The sequence below is a fragment of the Sorex araneus genome, chromosome 3 (genome assembly GCF_027595985.1).
Source record: "Sorex araneus isolate mSorAra2 chromosome 3, mSorAra2.pri, whole genome shotgun sequence".
Taxonomy (NCBI): Eukaryota; Metazoa; Chordata; class Mammalia; order Eulipotyphla; family Soricidae; genus Sorex; species Sorex araneus.
In genome coordinates this window covers 129,459,405-129,481,292 of record NC_073304.1, presented here as the reverse complement: position 1 = coordinate 129,481,292, position 21,888 = coordinate 129,459,405, and the positions used below count along the sequence as shown (strand labels likewise).

The 21,888-nt window shown below is 39.0% G+C and overlaps 1 protein-coding gene across 11 annotated transcripts in view; it reads right to left on the bottom strand.

Moving 5' to 3' along the window:
* PLCB4 (phospholipase C beta 4) overlaps window positions 1-21,888 on the bottom strand; it is a 455,945-nt gene that overhangs the window by 62,405 nt on the left and 371,652 nt on the right. For 9 of the 11 annotated variants that reach the window (XM_055131101.1, XM_055131100.1, XM_055131094.1 and 6 more), the window contains 8 exons: window positions 21,133-21,228; window positions 14,130-14,230; window positions 12,194-12,229; window positions 9,211-9,352; window positions 8,515-8,599; window positions 8,107-8,231; window positions 6,236-6,287; window positions 427-529 (listed from right to left, as the gene is read on the bottom strand). In XM_055131101.1, coding sequence (XP_054987076.1) covers window positions 427-529; window positions 6,236-6,287; window positions 8,107-8,231; window positions 8,515-8,599; window positions 9,211-9,352; window positions 12,194-12,229; window positions 14,130-14,230; window positions 21,133-21,228 — 740 coding nt within the window. The remainder of the gene's footprint in view (window positions 1-426; window positions 530-6,235; window positions 6,288-8,106; window positions 8,232-8,514; window positions 8,600-9,210; window positions 9,353-12,193; window positions 12,230-14,129; window positions 14,231-21,132; window positions 21,229-21,888) is intronic. The other 2 variants (XM_055131103.1, XM_055131105.1) reach the window with 1 other exon arrangement.

The following is a 21,888-nucleotide window of genomic DNA, read 5'->3' as shown; positions in this document are numbered from 1 at the left end:
TTATTTTTGCAATTATAAGTAAAGCTTCAACTAATGTCCTTGTATAGATTTGAGTATGGACGTAAATTTCCAGATCTGGGTAAACATCAAGAAGCACAATTGCAGAGTTGTATAAGAAAGAGTATGATTAAGTTTTATAAGAAATCAACAAATTGTCTTCCAGTTTCAGTACAATCTTACATTCCCACCCACAATAAATGAGTGTTCCTGCAGTTTCACATCTTCTAGAAGTAGCTAGTAATTTTAATAGTGAAGAAAAATAGCTCATAAGGGGAAAGTAGAGTGAATTTTAACTCAGAGTTGAAAGCCTTGAGATACTGCAATTTGACATGGAATACTATTATGATTTCATAAGACTTACCAGCATACACATCTACCCTATTCTGTGAAGTGATCAACACTATTCTGTGAAGGGAAGTGTCTTACCTGTACTGAGCAAGTAGCTGCAATAACCCCATCAACAGGAGTTTCAGAGAAGGGATCAAATGTTCGATCAGGTCGTCTCATAAAATCTGGTTTGAGAAGGTACCTATGTGAGTGAGAGCATAAAGGGACTTAATTTTCTTAGTTGCTTTCAAAGACTAAACTCTTCTAGACAGTGAGTAACCACTTCCTTTTCCCCATTTATTTTATTATTATTATTATTTTTTAATTGAGTCACTGTGAGATACAGCTACAAAGCTGCTCATGATTGGGTTTTAGTCATACAATGTTCCAACACTCATCCCTCCACCAGTGTACATTTCCCACCACCAATGTGCCCAGTTTCCCTCCCATTACCCATTCTCCATGGCAAGCACTTTTATTCTCTTCTCTCTCTCCCTCCCTCCCTCTCTCTCTCTCTCTCTCTCTCTCTGCTTTTGAGTATTATGGCTTTCAATACAGATACTGAGAGGCCATCATACTTTGGCCCTTTGCCCATTTTCAGCAGGCAGCTCCCATCTGGGATCCCACAGATAAAAGAGAATTTTCCTGCCACATGAAGGACCCTGAAGAGCAGCAGGACCGGAATGGTCTCCAGATCTTAGACTCAATAACCTCTGGGAGTTTCTGTTACTATGACATTCCCTTCAAATTTTAATCACTGTATCACTGTCATCCCGTTGTTCATCAATTTACTTGAGCGGGCACTTAAGTAACATCTCCATTTGTCCCAGCCCTGTATGTTAATTATATCCCAATGTCACACCCTCTCCCAGACTGTCCCCACCCCTAACCTAACCTCCACCTCACTCCCCTATGCCCCTTGTTCCCCATGATGGTAAATTCAATTCTATAGACCAGTTCTCAGGTTGTTTCCTTTGGCCATTTGTTGTTCCATTGGGTGTGTTTATTTACATCCCACATATGATCCTTGCTTTTACATGTGCAAAATAAAATAGAAAAATACTAACAAAAAACAATTATATGAGTTATTGTTACTAAAACACGTAAAAGATTATACTCTGTTGTCTTAATTAATGCATTAATCTATGATGTCTAGAGGCAAATTTGATAACTCCCATAATTTTAAAGTGCTGATATTCATACAATGTTTTGAGAGCTCTATAAAGATGGTAACTAGCTAATGAAATATTTGTGATTTATATTGGTGACAGAGTCACGGGAACCATTAATATTATCATAGATTGTCATTAGTTTATACAGTCAGAGGCTAGTGAAATTTAAGTTACAGAAAGATGAAAATAAAGAAGTGATTTTCTTTATTCTTCTCAGAGAAATTATGCAAGGAACTGAAACTAAGGGTATACAAACTGGAAAGAAAGAAGACGAGATGTCTCATCTCAGACGTGACACTGTACTTAGATTCTACTGAAAGGATCTACTAAAAACACTGTAAGAATTAATAAATACATTTAAGTTAACAAATGATGGTTCAGCCTTTTACAGCAGAGGCTGCACTTAGATTCCAGCTTTGTGAACTAGAGACGGTGTCTTGAGCAAGCTGGGACTCTCGGATCCCTACGACACTACAATCATCTTTGCACTGAGCAGTCACCAGAAAGTCCTCAGGCTCTCTCTTCAAATATGTTTTCCAGGGTCAGTGGCCCTTCTTATCCAAAGTAGAGAAATGTGGCATTGATGATGTTCAGGTACAAAAAAAATACCCTGCCACATCCCCTTGACTTCAGATCTGCCTTGATGAAAACAAACCTATGAAAGCATTAACTCAAAACCAGGAGCAAAGGGCAGAAAGCTCAGGCAAATTCTCCAAGGCAGGCAGCTTTCAATCTAATGTTTTAGTTTTAGATAAATGATAAAGTTAAGCCTGGTTTGGGCCTGATGTTTAGATGTTTGTCTCGGAGTGACTGACTTGGACCGGAGACAAAGTGTGAATGAGACTGAGGCTGGCACTCACAATTCTAGTGGCTGTGCAGGTCTAGAGGATTCAGGCATTGATAGGATGCTGAACCGGAAGCCTGGTGCCAGAGCAGATTTTCTGGCTGGGGAGGTGCACAGCTTTGCACAGGATCCTGGCCCTGGACTTGACTGAATGCTTTACATCTGTTGCCTTAAAATTCTAAATAATGTAGGAACAAGAAGGAGTCCCTCATTTTCATTTTGCAGTGGGCATTAGGAACTATAGCTGGTCCTACTTGACTGTTTTGGTACAGAAAGAGACTTCCTTATAAACAACCAGGTCTGTGAGATGACCAAGTACAGGTCAACCTCCCTAGTAAGTAGAACTATGCAACTGGTGGGAGCAGAAAAGAGGGTCTTCAGCTAAATGGCTAGATATGACCCATAAAAACCAAGAGTTGGGCTGGAACAGTGGACAGGGTGCTTGCCTTGCATGTAGCTGACCTGGGTCCTATCCCCAGCCCGTTATATAGTTCCCTGAGCCCCTCCAGGAAAGATCCCTGAGCACAAAGCCAGGTGTAAGCCCTGAGAACCTTCAGGCATGACCCCAAAATAAAACAAAGCAAAATAAAACAACACAATCAAAGAAATAGCCAAGAGTATGAAGTCATAAGGAAGTACATCCTTAAATTTTATCACTCTAGAGATAAGTCATTGTTCAACACTGTATCATTTTACCTAATAGTGACAAAGCAAATATGGCTATTGATTATAACTACAGAATAATTTTAGACATATTCTAAATGATACTATGATATAAAAACTATACATCTTTGAATCAGAGTATCTTACTAGCATGCTATTGATCTAATTTCCTATAATGTCCTCAAAATCTTTGAGAAATGAATTCATTCTAGTTTTTCCATGAAGAATTATAAAGACTTTTCCATTTTTCCATCTTGGAAAATAAGTTTATTACCTTTGCAGCTTGGAAAAATCATATTTACTGAACCCAGTAACAAGATTTCCCAAAAGACTGGACCCTGAGCAGATAAGGATTCCTAGATGGGTTTCAGGTATTTGGATACTATTGCTTGATTCATGGGTCTACCTGATGCAAAAAAACAGGTACTGCTTGCTAACTGAGGCCTAAAAGCACATAATGCGTTTTTCAGAACTGCAGCCTTTAGCCTTTAAGGACTTTTAAAAAAGGTCAAGAGATGGGGCTGGAGTGAGAGCACAGTGGGTAGGGCGTTTGCCTTGCACACTTGCACACGGACGACCCAGGTTTGATTCCCAGCATCCCATATGGTCCCCTGAGCACCGCTAGGGGTAATTCCTGAGTGCGGAGCCAGGAGTAACCCCTGTGCATCGCCAGGTGTGACCGCAAAAAGCAAAAAGCAAAAAACAAACAAACAAACAAACAAAAACAACTAAAAAAGATCAAGAGAACAAAGGCAATGCCTTGAGAGTCACGATGCGGCTTGACACTCTTGATCCATGTCAATCATCCTGCAGAGAGCTAGGTGAGAATCTAGCAGTCAAGGCTCTTTCATCACTAAGGAACACAGAAGCATATAGGTGAAAAAATATATTTCTCTCTTTCTCTCTTTGCTCTGCAGTTGTCAACCTATGTCTTTAGGCTAGGGGTGGGCAACAGGGAAGTGAGGGAAAAATTGGGGGACCCAGGACTGACCAATTGAGGTCCAGCCTCTTTCACTGCCAGGATGCCATTCCCAAACAGTATTACTTTTTTCAGTTCTCTAATGGGACTCAGTTTTCAAAGTCCTAACACTTTAAATACATCAGCACAAAATTCAGGTGAAAGTAACCTGTCCTTGATGGTGATTACATTTTAAAATAAAGAATGGTGCATGCGGCTGGAGTGATAACACAGCGGGTAAGGCGTTTGCTTGCACGCGGCCGACCCGGGTTCAATTCCCAACATCCCACACGATCCCCCGAGCACCACCAGGAGTTAATCCTGAGTACAGAGCCAGGAGTTAACCCCTGTGCATCGCTGGGTGTGACCCAAAAAGCAAAAAAAAAAAAAAAAAAAAAAAAAAAAGAATGGTACAGGAAGTGACACACTGAACATTTCAACAATGACTAAAAGAAAATGATAAAAAAAGGAATTGCAGCAAGTGCATGTGACTTGCCATCTTCCCATAAATCTGCCCCAAGCAGCACTGCAGTAAATAATCCCAAACCATCATCTCACACCTTCTGGACTTTCACTAATCTCTGCAAGTCATTTTTCTTAGTCATAAAACAAAATCTTCTGTTTTGTAACTTTCATTCAGAGATTTATTTAACTGCAGTGACTCTTGTTTGGATCACTTCTATCCAGAAACAATTTTCCTCCTGGTGTCAGGACTAGTGGTGGGAGGGCTCGGGCAGAATGGAAAGGATTTTAGCATTGTTGGGTCCCTCGGAAGGTTCTGAGGAAGGAGCAGAGACAAGCCTGACAAGCCTACTATATACTATCATCCCACTGTCGCTTTTGTGGGCTCTTTCAAGGCCCAAATTCCACAGACAGCTCCTTTAATCTTCCACCATCTCTGTGTTTGGGTGTATACATTATCATTTTAAGCTTTTCTGCAACCGCCCTTTTGTATAGGAAAGTGCAGTCCAAGAAATGCTTATATAAACACATATGTAAATTCTTACTGAGCTGTTAAAAATAAACCCTATGTGACAGGTGCTCCTGATTCCATTTTATCAAGCAGAAAATCAAGGTCTACAGTCTATCGCATCTGGCATGCCTCAGACTATCCCTGGTGCGTCTATCCATCCATTTACATGTAACAAGTCCTAGTTATGAACACTTTGTTTAAAAAAAATTGCTTTTAAAAAAAACCCTCTGTAAAACATATTTGACTTCCCCAACTACATAACTGCATTTATTTTATGACACCCCACAGAGAAAAATAAAGTTTAGGCTCGAGCTAATGTATAGACTATGATTCAGGTACCAGAACCATCATTCATGTGTGTAGATACACTGACTGAGAACCATCTGGAAGGCAGGAAGAGGTGGGAGTGTGTACTGAGAGCTTATCAGTGTTGCCAAATTTTATTCTGACTGTTTTTACTGACAAAGATTAGGTATTCAACTAGAGAGGCCAAGAACTTCTTGGGAGTAGCATTGTGAAATAGGATTTTGTGCCAGTGAGTCTAGAAGTTTTAGGATGGTGGTTTGGGATTATTTACCCGCAGTGCTGCCTGGGGACAGATTTATGGGAAGATGGCAAGTTATTTCTCCCTCTTTACTGAATTTCAACTTCATGATTTCATTTAATCTTTCAGTATTTCCATGGAACTGAAATTTCCTATTTTGTTACTTTAGTTCAGAGATTTATTTAATTGTTATATGTACTTTTATTTTTTTTACCAGTCATGACAATTGTCCACCCCACAGATATCAAAGGCAATTTAAAGAAACTAGAATAACATTCGTAACATTCTGTTTTGTAAGACATGCAAAGGAATCGAGAGGGCACAGCTTTCTTCCACGCTGCAGCAAATTCAACCTGACACCCATAACTTAATTATATATAAAATCAACTTTATTCCTGTATTTCTCCTAGGTCAAATATACATAATTTAATGTTTAAACCTTCAGCAAATGTCCAAGTGAGCAGGGCCCATTATCTGTCGTATTTATTAAAATCTCCACTATTGAATTTAATTTGAGAGAATTACACTGCTTAACGAGTTAAAATTAAAAAGAGAATATGTTCAGTAAAATTGTGGCAGATAAAGAATGTGTCTTTGCAAATATAATTTATCCAGGAAATTCATTTGTTTCTAACCCATCCCTCAAATTCAAGCTTGAATCCAGCAGTCTCTAATTAAAAATGACACAATTTCATTACAGCTGTAGTACGGAGATCTGGAACATGGTGACAACAGTTTAAATCACATTACTCACCCGCACGATCCATTATACTCAAACTTTCCCTGATTCAATTGCATCGCTAAATCTGTCAAGAGACAAAAATAATTTAGCATCTTGTCTTCCAGGACGAAGACAATCCTGATGGGGTCATTTTATACAATGGGAATAAATTCTGATCTTGGACTCAAAAATCCTTCTTAACACCCCAAGGTACTTCTGGGTCTGTTTATGGCAAATAACTCTTTTATGCTAAGTGACTTTGCATTTAATTTAAACATAAAAGTGTTTTAATAAAGATCATGCTAGCACTGTCATTAAAATTGGATTTAATATAGAAGTCACAATAGTATTCAATTTTCAACAAAGTGAATATGTTTCTTTCCAGCTTGATCGAGTTCGAGAAGATACACCTTAGAGCCCCAGGGAAGGCCACCCTGGAAAGAGTCAATACAGTCAGATAAATAAAGAACTTGATGTAAAAAATAAAGAGTAAGCTAGGTAAGTATCATGTAAAAATTAGTGACCGTGTCCCTACTTGTAGACAAGGAAAATTCTTCTCGTGGGTGATTAGACATTGGCAAATAACTTATAATTGCTCTTTTGCTTGCACTGAACACAATCTTTTGTCTCATCATCATCCAAAAAGGATAAACTGATGAACTTTTTGCTTTAAAAATGTGTGGATGAGGGGCTGGAGCAATAGCACAGTGGGTAGGGTGTTTGCCTTGCGTGCGGCCAACCCGGGTTCGATTCCCAGCATCCCAGATGGTCCCCTGAGCACCGCCAGGAGTGGTTCCTGAGTGCAGAGCCAGGAGTAACCCCTGTGCACTGCCGGGTGTGACCCAAAAAGCAAAAAAAAAAAAGTGTGGCTGAATGAAATTATACATTAAAACGTAAGTTTATCTACTGCATAAATTGATTGACAATGTTGTAACCCATAGAGTGACTTGGGATTTTTGCTCTTCTCTGTATGACCAACTAATAAGGATCACACAGTGGAATTAACTATACAAAGTAAATATATTTTTTGAGGGGGATATTTTGGCCATACTTGGTAGTGCTTAGGGCTTACTCGTGGCTCAGTCCCTGGGGATCCCTCCTGATGATGCTTCGGGATCAGCCGCACTCAAGCACCTTAAACACTGTATTGTTTTTCTGGACGAAAGTAAATAACTTTTATTCCCTATTTCTCATCTGCTTTAGGTGAGCAATGAGAGTCTTTCTTTCATCTTGCTATCTTAAATCTTGATACTGTGACCGTTAGTTTTTAAGCAAATCCCAAAGGCTTTAAAATTTTTATTAATGCATTTATAAACACTGATTCCTCTCCCACTCCTTTGTTGGGGAGTATTATTAAATGTGGGAAATCTAACTTCAAATACATTTTTGATGACCAAATTACAGTAACTCTAAGAAGATATGATTAATGAACACCATAAACAGATTTTACTACATAAAACTCAGCACTTGTAAGGGGAGACAGCACCACCATATCATGGGTATCTACTGAGCGTTAACACCAAGAGGGTACTGTCCAAAGGAACAAAGAGTCCTGGTTACACTGCAAAAGGATATTCCAATTCTTATCTAATTCTCTCCCTGGAAATGAAGGTAGGTTTGATTCAACTGGAATATCCAGGAATATTTTGAAAAGGGTACAGAGTAGTCATGGCATTTTTGAAAGAAAAATTCAAATTAAGTCAGAGCATATTATCTATAACCATTGTTTCATGGATCTATTTTGGGCTCTGAATTCCTCGTTGTTATATAAATCCAACAACACACAGTTTTTATGTCTGCTTCCTTTTTTAAAAATGCCCACAGCTGACTTACAGCAACTGCTGGCACCATCCTGTCAACACTTTCTCATGGAATTCGAGGTCAGTGGACATCACTCTTCCTACCTGGGGTCTGATAGTTCAGTGAAACCATCTGGCAGCCTGCGTTCCAGAAAATCTGAGGCATGTAATTACTGGAATCGACTCGGCCTCCCTTGGGGTAAATGCGACTCATTTGCCGTTTGTTATAACTGGAGAATGTATTAAGGAAAACAAGAAAAAGTATTCCAGTAGTGATCAATAAACAACAGGTCTAGATCAACAGTGACATATTATCTGGACAAAGGAGAGCAAATGTTACATTTATAAATGATGCTAAAGAGAAAACCATAGCTTACAGTATAAGTTATAAAAAAAAACTATGCACATTTGGTAGATTTTCACTGCTGTTGGGATCGTTCAGGAATCTACAACCATAGTTGCATAATAGACACTCATCTATTTTAGAGGCTCTTGCTTAAACCATAAGGATACTTCACAAATTCAATGGCATGTGTCTTCAAGTAGCCGAGACCAACAGATTCATTAAAAGAAGACATGTTATAATGAATATTGCGTTCTGTGAGGAAAAGCAAAGACAGAATTAGGAGTACTGCCATCAAAAATCCACCAAAAGACAAGCGATGCCTATTACTATATCCCAGAACATGAATCTTTGGAGGTAGATGTCACATTATTCTATCAGCAGCCCCTACTTTCATTATGACCTGCAGATGGAGAAAGATAACTAAAAAAAAAAAAGCATGAAGAACTAAATTTGGAATCATTAAGCAAATTCCGTGTACATAGTCACCCTGAAATATGCATATTTAGTGATGATTATGATGCTGTTGCTGGTTTCAGAGGCTCATAAATGATTACTGAAAGTTGCAAACAGTTTTTATATATTTGGAGACCAGCTGGTGATTAAAAGAGGACATACGAAATATGTCTAATAAATAAGACACTCCACTTCAAACACTAATAAATCCATAGTCTCTCAGAGCCCCCCTGTGGACAATGTTGGAATGACATCACAGTGCTGCTCATGGCCACGAACATGGGCTCTGAGGTCTGTGCAACACAACTTTCTCTCAGTTCCCGGAAAAGAAAAAGCAGTAACTTAGACAAATCAGGCCAATCAAAGAAAAGCAGACGGCCAATATGGGAGCATTTAATCTTCACTGTTACCTTCGGCCACATGGAAACCTTGGAACTTTACAGGCTGTGCATAGTTGATCATTGTTGACAAGTAAGGGTGGATGTTGGTGGTGGCGCCTACATACTTGTAAGATGCCATCCATGCCTGCTCGTCTTCGACGGTCACCAGGCCCTACAAGCACAGGAGGGAACACACACGTCAACGACTTTAACGTGACTTACAGTCTTCTTCAGTAAAGGAAAGAAAAAGACCTTCCCTTTCTTCCTCAATTATTTGTCTTTTGGGTCACACTCAGCAGTGTTCGGGCTTTCTCCTGGTTTTATGTTCTGGCATCACTCTTGGCAAGGCTCATGGGACCATCTGGGATGCCAGGAAACAAACCTGAGTCAGCCACATGCAAAGCAAGCGCCCTACCTGCTGTGGCATCTCACCAACCCCTCCTTCCTCAATTATACGTGAAAGGATAAGTTTAAAGTTTCATGTTTATGCTAGCATCAAATAATGCACAAGGAGATAGTCAAGTCTTAAACTTATCTTACCATTTTAGGACTTTTTTGTTGTTGGTTTTCAAAGGACTTTAAAATATTTAAGAGACTGTCAGGGAAGTTCACAGTAATGCTATGAAATAATACAGAGGCACTACTATTCATATCTTCCACAAACAGAGGCACAAAGAGAAGGAAAAACAAAACACAGTGCTTCTTCAATTTTAGCTTGCCTCTGGGCTACTGAACTCAAATTTTCTGGGTATCAACCTCAGAACTTCGGCTGAAGTGAAGTGAGTCTCATATGAGGAGCAAACACTGTCTGCCTGCCTGCCTCCTCCCTCTCTCCTTCCTCCCTTCAGTCTTCTGTTCTTCCTCCCTTCTCTTCTTCCCTCCTTTCCTTCTTTCTTCCTTCCTCAGTCACATCCGGAAGTGCTTAGGATTTACTACTTCTGGCTCTGTGCTAAGGGATCACTCCTGGTGGCGCTTGGAGAACAGTATGGAGTGACAGGGGTTGAACCCATTTGGCCACCTGCAAGGGAAGCGCCCTACCCTCTGTACTGTATCTCTAGCCCATACATTTTCGACTAGACGCTAAATGCTAATGATGTGGCTGATCTGAGACAACACTTGGACAAACACTGATCTGGAATCTAAGTTAAAGACAGAGAAGTAGTTTTTAAAGGAAAAGCTTTTATTCTCCAGATAATCTGATAACCCACTATACATGATGCATACACACAAACAGCAGTATTTTGAACAGAGACAAAAAAAGACAACAAGCTTTGTTTATTTCTTGGTGTCAGAAATAAACAAGATCAACATCACCAACCCGATTAATAACATTAATAACACCTTCAGGAGTAATTAATTTTTTTTATTTTTCTGAATACATTGATGCAGGTAGACATACTACTTAGATATATGAACCAGTTCACTAGGATAAAAAAAGATCAGCCCATTTTACTTATCTGATGACTTAATCTGATCATCTTAAGTCATTATACTCATTCACCCATAAAAGTCTGAGATGAAAAATGTAATTTGGATTTTAGAATTCATGCTGTCATATGTCTTGTGTTCACAAGCAGGGAAAGGAAGCATACTAATTCCTGTCTTGTGGGCTAAATAAAAGTCCATAACAACAGTACCATGTGTTGACCACTGGGCTGGCTTCTCCATGTACAATACATTATTGTCAGCAACTGTGTGGAGAAGAGCTCAAAGAGTCCTAACTATTGACTATAATATAAGAGACGGAGGCCTTGAGAATTCCACCTCTTCACAGGTAATTAGCTAGTAAACACAGGTGACTAAATATTATGTCTTTGCTGACACTGACCTTATGAAATTGTAGTGTGAGATAATTTCACAAATATCCTGTGAGATGACTGAGTTGAGAATTATTCATAGCTATTCCAAACCTTATATTTAGACAGTAAGAAAACGGAATCTTGTCAATAATACAGGAGCCCACAGACAAGGAAGCATTTATTGAAGCTCTGGATTACAGAATTTAAATTATACAGTAATTCCCTATTTGTGATTGCCATTAGTCTTATTACTATATCAGCCAGGTATTAAATATAATCACTTTTCTGGTTTTTCTTATATATATATTTTTAAATTTTGGCTACTCCAGATAGTGCTGAGGGCTCACTCCTGGCTCACGCTGGGGACCATGTGCAGTGCTGCGGTAGAAACCCAGCCACCATGCGCAAGGCAAGCACCTCACCCCTGGACTGTCGCTTCAGCCCCAAGATCACTTTGATATCATGGATAAATCTGAACAGGATTCATAAAACTAAAAATATGTTACTCTTCTTGCAATAAAGATAATTAGTAATAGCATCAAATAATAAAATCTTAGAACATGAATGATCTTTCGGGATGTCTATGGACTTGGAACTAAGATTATTAGTTGACCTCTTAAGTCTTTAAAAATGTTTTCCCTTTAAGACGTTTTATTTGAAAATGTGTTAATGACTATATATTCCTATTTTAGGGATGAAATATCTAATTTCAAGTATGAGAATGCTTAGCTCTACTGAACACCTATTTTTAGGAAAACTGTCTTTTCACTTTCTCTAGTTTGATGATTTTTTCATCAGCATTTGATCACCTCATTACTTTTATTTTTATTTATAGGAGTCATTCCCAGTGGAATTGGGGGAAGTGAGGTCACTCATGACGACGAAGGGGTCACACCCTGGTGGCCCATTCCTGGCTCTCCTCAGTTGCCATGTGGGGTCAGGATTGAACACGGGGACTTGCCCATGCGGACCACTTGCTCTATCACTTGAGCTCTCTCCTCAGTCCCATTGTTGTCCTTCTTATGAAGATTTAGATTTAGGTGCATCAAGCATGTGCATGTATGTATAACAGCAAGTCTGACATTCCATGGGGTGGGGAGATAGAGCTTTGATACTTAGATAGAGCTATAATACTTGGAGCATATCTATAATCAGAGGGACACATATGGTTCCTCATCGTAAAAACTAAGTGCATAAGAAAATTATTTTGTTACCTTTTTATTGTTTTCATGTTCAAGGTCATCTGAAGCCTAAATTAGAGAAAGAAAATCAATAATTTCCCTAAAGAGCAAAGCTCCAAATTTGCTTCTCATATATATGTAAGTATTTAAATAGACATCTTAACTTATTGTTCTATTTATTTATTAAGATGGGAAATTATTGATGAAATGAAGTCATGGAGAAAAGCAAGCACTAAAAATGGATATCTTGTGGTTTGTCTTATATGCCAGAAAGGCTAATAATCTTAATGGTATCTTGCTTCTTTGTTGGTAGTTTTTATTTAGATGCTGCCTTATAGTAATTTCATTAATAATTTGCTCATGGGACTTGGGAAATAATCAATGAGACCACCTCCTCTTCTTTGGAAAGGGCAGGCAGCATGAACAGTTACTCTAGCAATACAGCAAGCTTGTATGTGAATTGATTGATCCAGACTTCAGGTGGTGAAACAATATAAAGGTTAGCAGAGTCTCAGCAGGCAACCACCTCATAGTAGTCACAATCCAACGGCCAATTTTAAGCTCTTTATGTGCCAGAACCCCCATGCAGTTTTTGTAAGGGATCAGTGAAATGAGTATTATCTTCTGTTTACAGATCAAGACAAATGACACAGACAGTTCAACTAATTCACTGAAGGTTCTGCAGCTGGAAAGAGAACCCAGAGAGTTAGCTGCCAGTCTCACAGACACTAACACGGCACCTCCCTGAGAATCTCAGAGACCTCAAACAACTTGTCCCACTTGAAATGCGGATTCTTCTGGTTTTCTTTACTGTCTATTCAGCATTTCAAACACAGGTTCAAGCGAGTCACAGTACTTCCTCTCTCCCTTACTTCCCCACATTCCATCCATGAGTCAGTTGAATCTGAATCACAAATCTACGCAATCCCACCTCTGATCATTTTAACTCTGGGCTACTCCAACAGACTAGTTGCCTGGTTTTTCTGCATCTATTGCTGTTTCCTTTAAAACTGTTTCCATAAGGTAACCAAAGTGACTTAAAAAGAATCTACAAATAAGTTACATGGTCCCATTTTGTTGTTGTTTGGACCAAACCTGATGGTGCACAGCTCTCACTTTTAGCGGTGCTTGGGAGGTCATGAGGTGCTGGAGGTTGAACCCAGGCCTCCTGCGTGCAAAGCATGTACTCAGTCCATTGAGCTATTTCTCTGGTGTCTGCTCCTTTCCTTAAAATGCCGATTCAGTTCTGTACTATCTGGAGAGGTAGTACAGCGGATAAGGCACTCGTCTTGCACATGACCAACTCGGATTCAATCCTTGGCACCCTACGTGGTATCCTGAGTCCAGCCAGGAGGATCCCTGAGCACAAAACCGGAAGTAAACCCTGAGCACCATTGGGTGTGGCCCCCAAACAATCAAACAAAAATGCAATTCACTTTATAATAACATTTGAATTTCTTGACAATCTCATAGGGGCCTCCAACGTTGTGCTTTGTCTAATTCCCTCATGCCTATCCAATCTAGTTTGTTGCACTCTAGTCCTCACTCAGTACTCTCTGTTTGCACTCTCTTTTTTGTTAATGTTGTGGCTCCCTGCAAGAAAGTTCTTCCTCTCTGTTCATGTTGTACTCCCCTGGAAGCTAGGGTTCTGGTTCCTCTAATTCCTCCCACCTAATTACTCTCCATTTCAGCAGTCCATTTTATTTTTAGAGTCGCATTTATCATGAATTGCATTTATATAATTATAGATGAAATAATTACATGGTTACATAATAAATGATAAACACATAAACAGTTAAATAATGAACACTGCCTATTTTCCATTTATCTTAGCTGACTGCCTGGGCACCCAATTTAGAAGGGGATTCATGCCATTTAATTTTCTTGTGGTTGTCACACTCTAAAATTTCGTAGTTAACAGCTACCTCTTGGGAGTCATGAAAAAAAAAAAAGGGACACCAAGTCTGACCTTCTTGACACTGTTTGCAACAGCTTCCTTGTGACCCAAGTCATCAGCAGAAAGTTCATTTCCAAATTTGTATTCAGGGTGAGCTTCCTCTTCTTGGTCAGCTGTGTAAAAGATAAAGGAAAAATCCATGAAGGAAACCGACCAGTGAGAAGTGAGTTTGTCTCAGTAATATTGGGTAGACGAGAAGCACTATGGAAAGAGGAGGAAGTGAAGAAAAAATGAAATCAATTAAATATAATATTTTTAAAAAAAAAACATTCACTAAGTACAGGTACTTATGGCTTATGAGATATCTTATTCATTACTTACTGCTTCTAAGACAGTGTTTATGATATATAATTGGTGCTTGATGATTTTTTATTGAGTAGATGTTTATTTGGGTTCCAGTATTCTAATCATAAAAATAAATGCCTCGCTCAGATAGAGAAGGGAACACCAAGTAGAGGATGTTGGGAGGACCCATTCAGGTTGGAAGATGAGAACTAAAAGTAGACTATGGACCGAACATGAAGGCCACTCAATACCTCTATTGCAAACTACAACACGGAAAGGAGAGAGAACAAAGGGGAATGCCCTGCAGCAGAGGCAGGGTGGGGTGGTGGGGGATGAGGTGGGAGTGGTGAGAAGGATATTGGGATCACTGGTGGAGGAGAATGGGCACTGGTGGAGGGATGGGTAAACGATCACTGTATGAGTGAAATACAAACACGGAAGTTCATAAATTTGTAACTGTACATCACAGTGATAGATCGCTAATAAAAAATTAAAAATAAAATAAATGCCTCAACTACCTTATGAATAAGATTCTCAAGAGGATATTTTGATCTTCTCAGAGCCCTAAAAAAGTTAAAGATTAAACGCAATGGAAAAATATATTTGATAATTTTGAAAAAGTAACTAGAATTTCCACTTGTATTTTCTGAACAAACTGACTGGTGTGGGTGATGGAAAAAAAGAAAGAGTCTGGAAGGATTGTCCATTGCCCTCGTAGGCCATCTGTCAAACATGGCTGTGATTTAAAACACTCTGAAATAACCCTGAAATACTTTGTTCGAAGGAATGTTGGAAGTGGTTAACTGATCTGGTTCCCAGGAGCATGGCTTATGCTGATAAAGGAGGCATAGAAGCACTTAGTACACTGGTCCAGAAAAGTCACAAGAACTCAGTATCTATGCGAGGCTGTTGATGCAAACAGGATCTCCTACTGGAAGGCAACCTGCATGCTAGAGTGGGAATTGGGTTTTGTTCAAATTCACTTTGGGTCGCACCTGGCGATGCTCAGGGGTCACTCCTGGAGTTATTCATGCTGGTGGTTACTTCTGGAATTATTCCTCAGGAGACTACATGGGATTCTGGGGATTGAAGCTAGGTCAGCCACGTGTAAGGCAAACGGCTTTCCCACTGTATGATCGCTCCAGTCCCAAGAAAACTGTATTTTGCAGAAGAATCCAAGGTTTGCTAAAACTATCCAGGATCAGGACAAGTTCATGGTCTCTGGACAAAACTAAAATAATTCCATGCTAGCAAAACAGTGTAACAGATCCTTATTGCAAAAACTAACAACCCGCCAAATCTCCCACTAAAAAATTGAATTAAGTAATTTCTGAGTACGAACTCCCAAGTATGAGTAGACCCCTAAAAATTAGAGCAGTTGGGCCAGAGAGGAAGTGTAGTGGGTAAGGTACTTGCTTGCAGCTGCCAGCATGTGATCAACCCATAGCCTCGGAAAACGTCCTCTGAGCACAGCTAGGAATGATCCCCGAGCACAGAGCCAGGAGAACGTTCTGAGCATCATTGAGTTGGCTCAAATCCTCTACCTCTCAAATCGGAAAATTTTAGAAGCATGTTTAAAAATGCAAAGGGAACATATGAACAAATATAAAAAAGTGTCTCACTGATTCTAAAGTACTATTTTCGACATTTTAATATTGATATTGCAGCGTATCCCTCAACTAATAGAATTTTATAATTGCATTAAAATATTTCTATGTTACAATGGATTCTTCAATTGACGAAACTTTCCAATTGTTGAAAACATTTTTCTTTCTTAATCATAAAAAAGAGTGATCTCTTTCAACAAATGATAGCAGGAGTTGGAAATTCCTTGAGGGACTGTTTTTTTCAAGTTGCTTTTCAATGCATGGCAACAATGTGAGGTGAGAGAGATAAATATTCTTCTTGCATGGAACAAACAATCCGATGGGGATATTAAAAAAATTAAAATAGTTCATGTAGGTTATGGATGGGTAAAAATGAACTTGAAAATCTAAGTCTTTAAGTAGCCCAGTGTCTTTATTTATTTATTTATTTATTTATTTTTAAGAAGTTCTAGTGGATCACTGTGAGATGCAGTTACAAACTGGCATGGTTAGGTTTCAGTCACACAATGCTTGAGCATCCATCCCTTCACTGTGCACATTTTCCACCCCCATTGTTCCTAGTGTCCCACCCACCACTCCCACGCCACCCCACTCCCTGCCTCAGTGGCAGGTATCATCCTTACTCTCTCTCTAATTTTTCAGCCCAGTGCCTTTAAAGATGAAATAGATTCAGAGATTTATTTATACCTGAGTAAAATATGATGATACATTTTTCCATATTCCTACCACAATATCAATGTATTGTCATATTAGGTTTCTGCTACCACTGGGTTTTTAATGACCTATAGTTTGAAACCAAGATTTTGAAAACTCATCTCCTCACTATTAAATTTCAGTGTATATACTTCCGGTCTACTTTGTCACCAGATGTAAACCACTTGAAATTAAGGCAATACAAGTAGGAGACTTAATCTCTCAGAAATCCATGAATAAATGTTGCTATCTCCAGTGTACATGTACACACACTTCATCAACACACACATAATGCTAGAATGACCCACAGATTATCTGCCTCTAAATCCAGCCTGATAACGAGACATCACTTTCACTAACTGAGAGCTTGTTTTATGTTTACAGCTTCCAAGCCTACCCTCTTCAACTATGCATGGCTTCCTCCGCCTGCTGAGTTGAAGTATTTCAATTAGAGACTCTAATCATTCACATATAATAGGATCATACTGAGACACAAGGTAATTATAACCAACTGGTTGACCAGATCTAAAGTTAAGTATTATTACTTAGGGACCCTAAGAATTGTTTATGTAAATATGTATTTATACTTAAATATATAATATAAATAATATTACATTAATAAACATTGAAAAATATAAACATAACGTTGTATATGTATAATATGTAAATATATTTTAATATATTATATATTGGGGCTGGAGCGATAGCAGAGCGATAGGGCGTTTGTTTTGCATGCAGCCGACCCGGGTTCGATTCCTCCACCCCTCTCGGAGAGCCTGGCAAGCTACTGAGAGTATCTCGCCCACACGGCAGAGCCTGGCAGGCAACCCATGGTGTATCCGATATGCCAAACACAGTATCAACAAATCTCACAATGGAGATGTTACTGGTGCCCACTTGAGCAAATCAATGAGCAACTGGATGACAGTGACAGTGATTATATATTTGTTTACTGAATACCTAAGTGTATACTATATATATATAAGTAAACATATATATATATAAGTATATACTATATATATAAGTAAACTTTCCCTACCCACCCCGAGCAGAGATCCCAGTGGCTAAAGACCACCGGAACCTAGCTACAGCCATGCTCGAGGCCCCTCTCCACAGGACAGGCCTCACGCATGAAGGTATTGGCAGAGGAAGCCAGGTGTGTGTAATCCCATCAACGGCCAACATCCAGAGAGACTTAAAAGCAAGCTCCCAGAAGCGATATCTTGCAGCCTACTTCTCCCTCTGGGAGAAACTTGCAATCTTCTGAGAGTTTCATGCCCATATGGGACAGCCTTGCAAGCTTCCCATGGTGTATTCATATGCTAAAGCCAGTAACAAGCTGGATCTCATTCCCCTGACCCTGAAAGAGCCTCCAGTGTGACATCTTTGGGAGGGCCAAGTCGAGAGACTTCTAAGATCTTAAGAAAAGGACGAATGGAGGGGTTACTGAGCCCACTCGAGAATTCGACTGTTAAGGGGATTTCATGATTTGTGATTCATGATAAGTAAACTTGTATCACTTATATCACTTGTCATCCCATTATTCATCGATTTGCTCGAGCGGATATAAGTAAATGCTATATATAAATATATTCGAATATTATATTTACATAGTATATCTTTTTTTTTTTTTTTGCTTTTTGGGTCACACCTAGCAATGCACAGGGCTTACTCCTAGCTCTGTACTCAGGAATTACTCCTAGCGGTGCTGGGGTGACCACATGGGATGCCGGAGATGGAACCTGGGTCAGCTGCATGCAAGGCAAATACCCTACCTGCTGTACTATCGCTCCAGCCCCTATCTCTTTGCCTTTAAGGAGACATTCAGGTGAATGATTTTATCTTCTTGGGTACCTTTTACTTGCATACTATCTTACACTATTATTTCTGAAAAATGTAATTAGAAACTGAATATGCTTTGGGGTAATGTGGGAACCACTAGGGACAACTTTTTTTTTTTGTCTGTAGGAAAAATTAACATATGCATCAAAAGTGGGAAAGTACCATTCAGGACAGGGGGACTCCCACTTCCCATCATTTCAGATTCTATGAACAAGAATTTCCACACCTTTGCTTTTTATCATTATGTGGTTTCATCTTTGAAAAATCTGTTGACAACCATTTTTGATATCTGTACTCTCTTTATACTCCTGTATATTAGAAGACAATACTGTAAGGTACACAATATCTTGACTCTGGAGTCAGGCAATTGTGAAATTGAATTTTAGTGATTGGATCCCCTAAGATTGAATGGCTGTATTCACCAGGGGTGGGGGAGTGTGAAAAGATGTTACTCAAAGTTCTTTCTTTCTCTGAAGACTGGACACAGTAACATATATTCTACAGCCTGCATAAAGATTAGATGAGGCCGTGATGCAAACGAATCCACAGCTGGCAAAATGGAATTGCTGCTATTATTATTATTGATAGTCTGAAGTCTATTTTAGTGAACTATAGCATTTAGTAATGCCCTGAGTGTTTTTAATGATCATATATTGAAACTTAACCTAAAAAACTAATTTTACTTAACATTTATCCTTTTATCTTTTCAAATTATATAGGTTTATCATTTAGATTTTTGAAATACATCCCATTAATATTCTATTCTTAAATTTTCTTTACACTCATTATCAGACCTGGTATTCCACATGTTCCAGAGTGCTTTTTCCCCTTCACCTATACCCTTGAATTTGGGTTGCACCCTAAGATGATTTTGGTGACTAAAATAAAAAAGAAATTATAAAGAAACTGATGATGTTAACAGTTCAGGAATACCTCCAAAACAGTTTAATGCTTTTGTTTTCTCTTTGTTTCCTTTTCATTTGTTTTGAGGTTCTAGCCAGCAGTGCTCAGTGGTGACTCTTGGCTTGGGGGGCGGGGGGGTCATTTCTGGTGGTTCTAGGGTAACTCATACTGCCAGGGACTGAACATACAAAGCATGTGTTTTAGTCAGCTGAGTTCTCTCTCCAGTTCTGTTTTCTGCTTCTTGAAACATTGGTTTGGGGGCGGGTCCCTAAGAACTTACCCTCCATGTTGTGAGAAACTCACACAACATGGGTGATCTAGCTGGCAGAGCCAGCTTAGCTCCCAGGAGAGAGCCTGCATCAGCTCTCAGACGCCTCAGCAAGTTAACAGCATATAACGCTGGCAGCCTGAACATTCCCGATCATATAAAACATGTCAAAAACATTAGAGCTCTTCTTTGGGATCAAGGTTCAACCCACGGCTTAGCTCTACAGCATAAATACTATTTAGGAAGATGTTCCTGAGTCAGGAATCTTTAGGAACAAGTTGTGAATAAGACAATTTATCAGAGTTTTCAAGTTTTTACCTAAAATATCAAATGTTTCCGAAAGATCTACAGTTATTTTTCGTGCTTGTGTAGGAAAGGTAGTTTCTATGAATGTTCTAATGGATTTTGCCAAAGGCCATACTTAAATCCAAGAAACTGTTTGACTAAGACAAACAATGCAAATCCAACTCAGCAGTTCTCATTAAACACATTTGAAAAACAGTTGTGTTAAAAACATTCCAAATCTTCCAAATGAAACTCATTGAGAAATCAAACATTATGGTTGTGGCTACAGTGCAAAGTGAAATAGAGAAGAATAGTAAATATTTAAATATTTTAAGTAACTGTGCTAAAATCTACCTAGATTGACCATTCTGGTGAACTGATTATTTGAAGGAAGTTAAATTTTAATATATGCTTTGGATTTCCAGTTACTACTGCCTGTGTATGAAACCAAAGAGTTCCATGTGGGTCTCTATTCCATTCTTCCCCTTTAAACTTGTCTTTTTACTAAATTCATTTACAAAACTGAGTTCATGATTTTGTTTCTAGAAAGGGACTCCAAACTTTTTAATTCTACTCCCAGCCTTATACTGAAAATTCTTCAAGGACTGTCGGTTGTAAATTTCTGCTGAATAGCTTGAATATACAAAAGGAGGGGTGATGATAGCACTGTAGCACTGTAGTCCCGTTGTTCATGGATTTTTCTCCAGCGGGTACCAGTAATGTCTCCATCGTGAGACTTGTTACTGGTTTTGGTATATCGAATATGCCACGGGTAGCTTGCCAGGCTCTGCCACGCGGGTGGGATACTCTTGGTAGCTTACTGGGCTTTCCAAGAGGGATGAAGGAATCGAACCTGAGTCAGCCTCGTGCAAGATTAACACCCTACTCACTGTGCTATCGCTCCAGCATGGGGGCGGGGGGATGATAAACTCCTAAAGTCTGGTGCCCAGGTAAGTAAAATAATTTGGAAAAATACCAAAAAGTACCACAGGATTAAGGTCAATCATATAAACCGCTATCTATTAGGAATTAAAATGGCACATCGCATAGAGGGGCCCACATAGACAAATTCATGCTTTTGATGTATTTAATATTTTTTATGACACATAAATTACAAAACACTACAACTCACCACTCTCTATTTCCTCCTCATTATCATCCTCCAAGATATTAGCTGGGGCTGCAGATTCTCCAGCCTCCATCATGCTTTTCAAAGCCTCAAGCTGCTCTGTAATTGCAAACAAATGACAAGAAGGACAAGGTGACACATGTTAGTTAGATCATTTATAAACCCTGGGCTTTAAGATCAGTACAAAGGAGATGGAAAGGGCAAGGAAGCGCGAGGTCAGGCTGATACCGGGTCCACTGCTAAAGGCTGGGAAGGTCAGCGCCTCCTCTGTCTTGTACCAGATTACCTAAGGAACGAGGCTCAAGCATATCAAACCAAGATGAGTGAAACTACTGAAACACAGGTGAATGACCTCAAACTCTGGGCAGCTTGTTTAAAAGGGGGACCTCATTTAGAGAAATAGTTGAGACGATATCAAAATCATATTAAAGACTGGTAAAACATTAGGGAATAAACTTGCAACTCATATAATCAGGGTTAGTATATAAAAATGAAAGAGAAAAATAATTCTAAAACAGATAAAACATGAGAGAAATGTAATTGATTATAAACTATCAGAGGGACATAAATAAAATTATGATGTCATTTTTCTGATTTGGACACTTGTAAAGAAGATTATAAGAATCCAGCATGAAGAATATTGTTGGGAAACAGGATCTCTCATACAGCATGGAATACAGCATGAGCTCTCGTATGACAAGATACATCACTATAAAATGTGAACATATTTTGGAAAAAAATTAATTAACCAAGTTGATC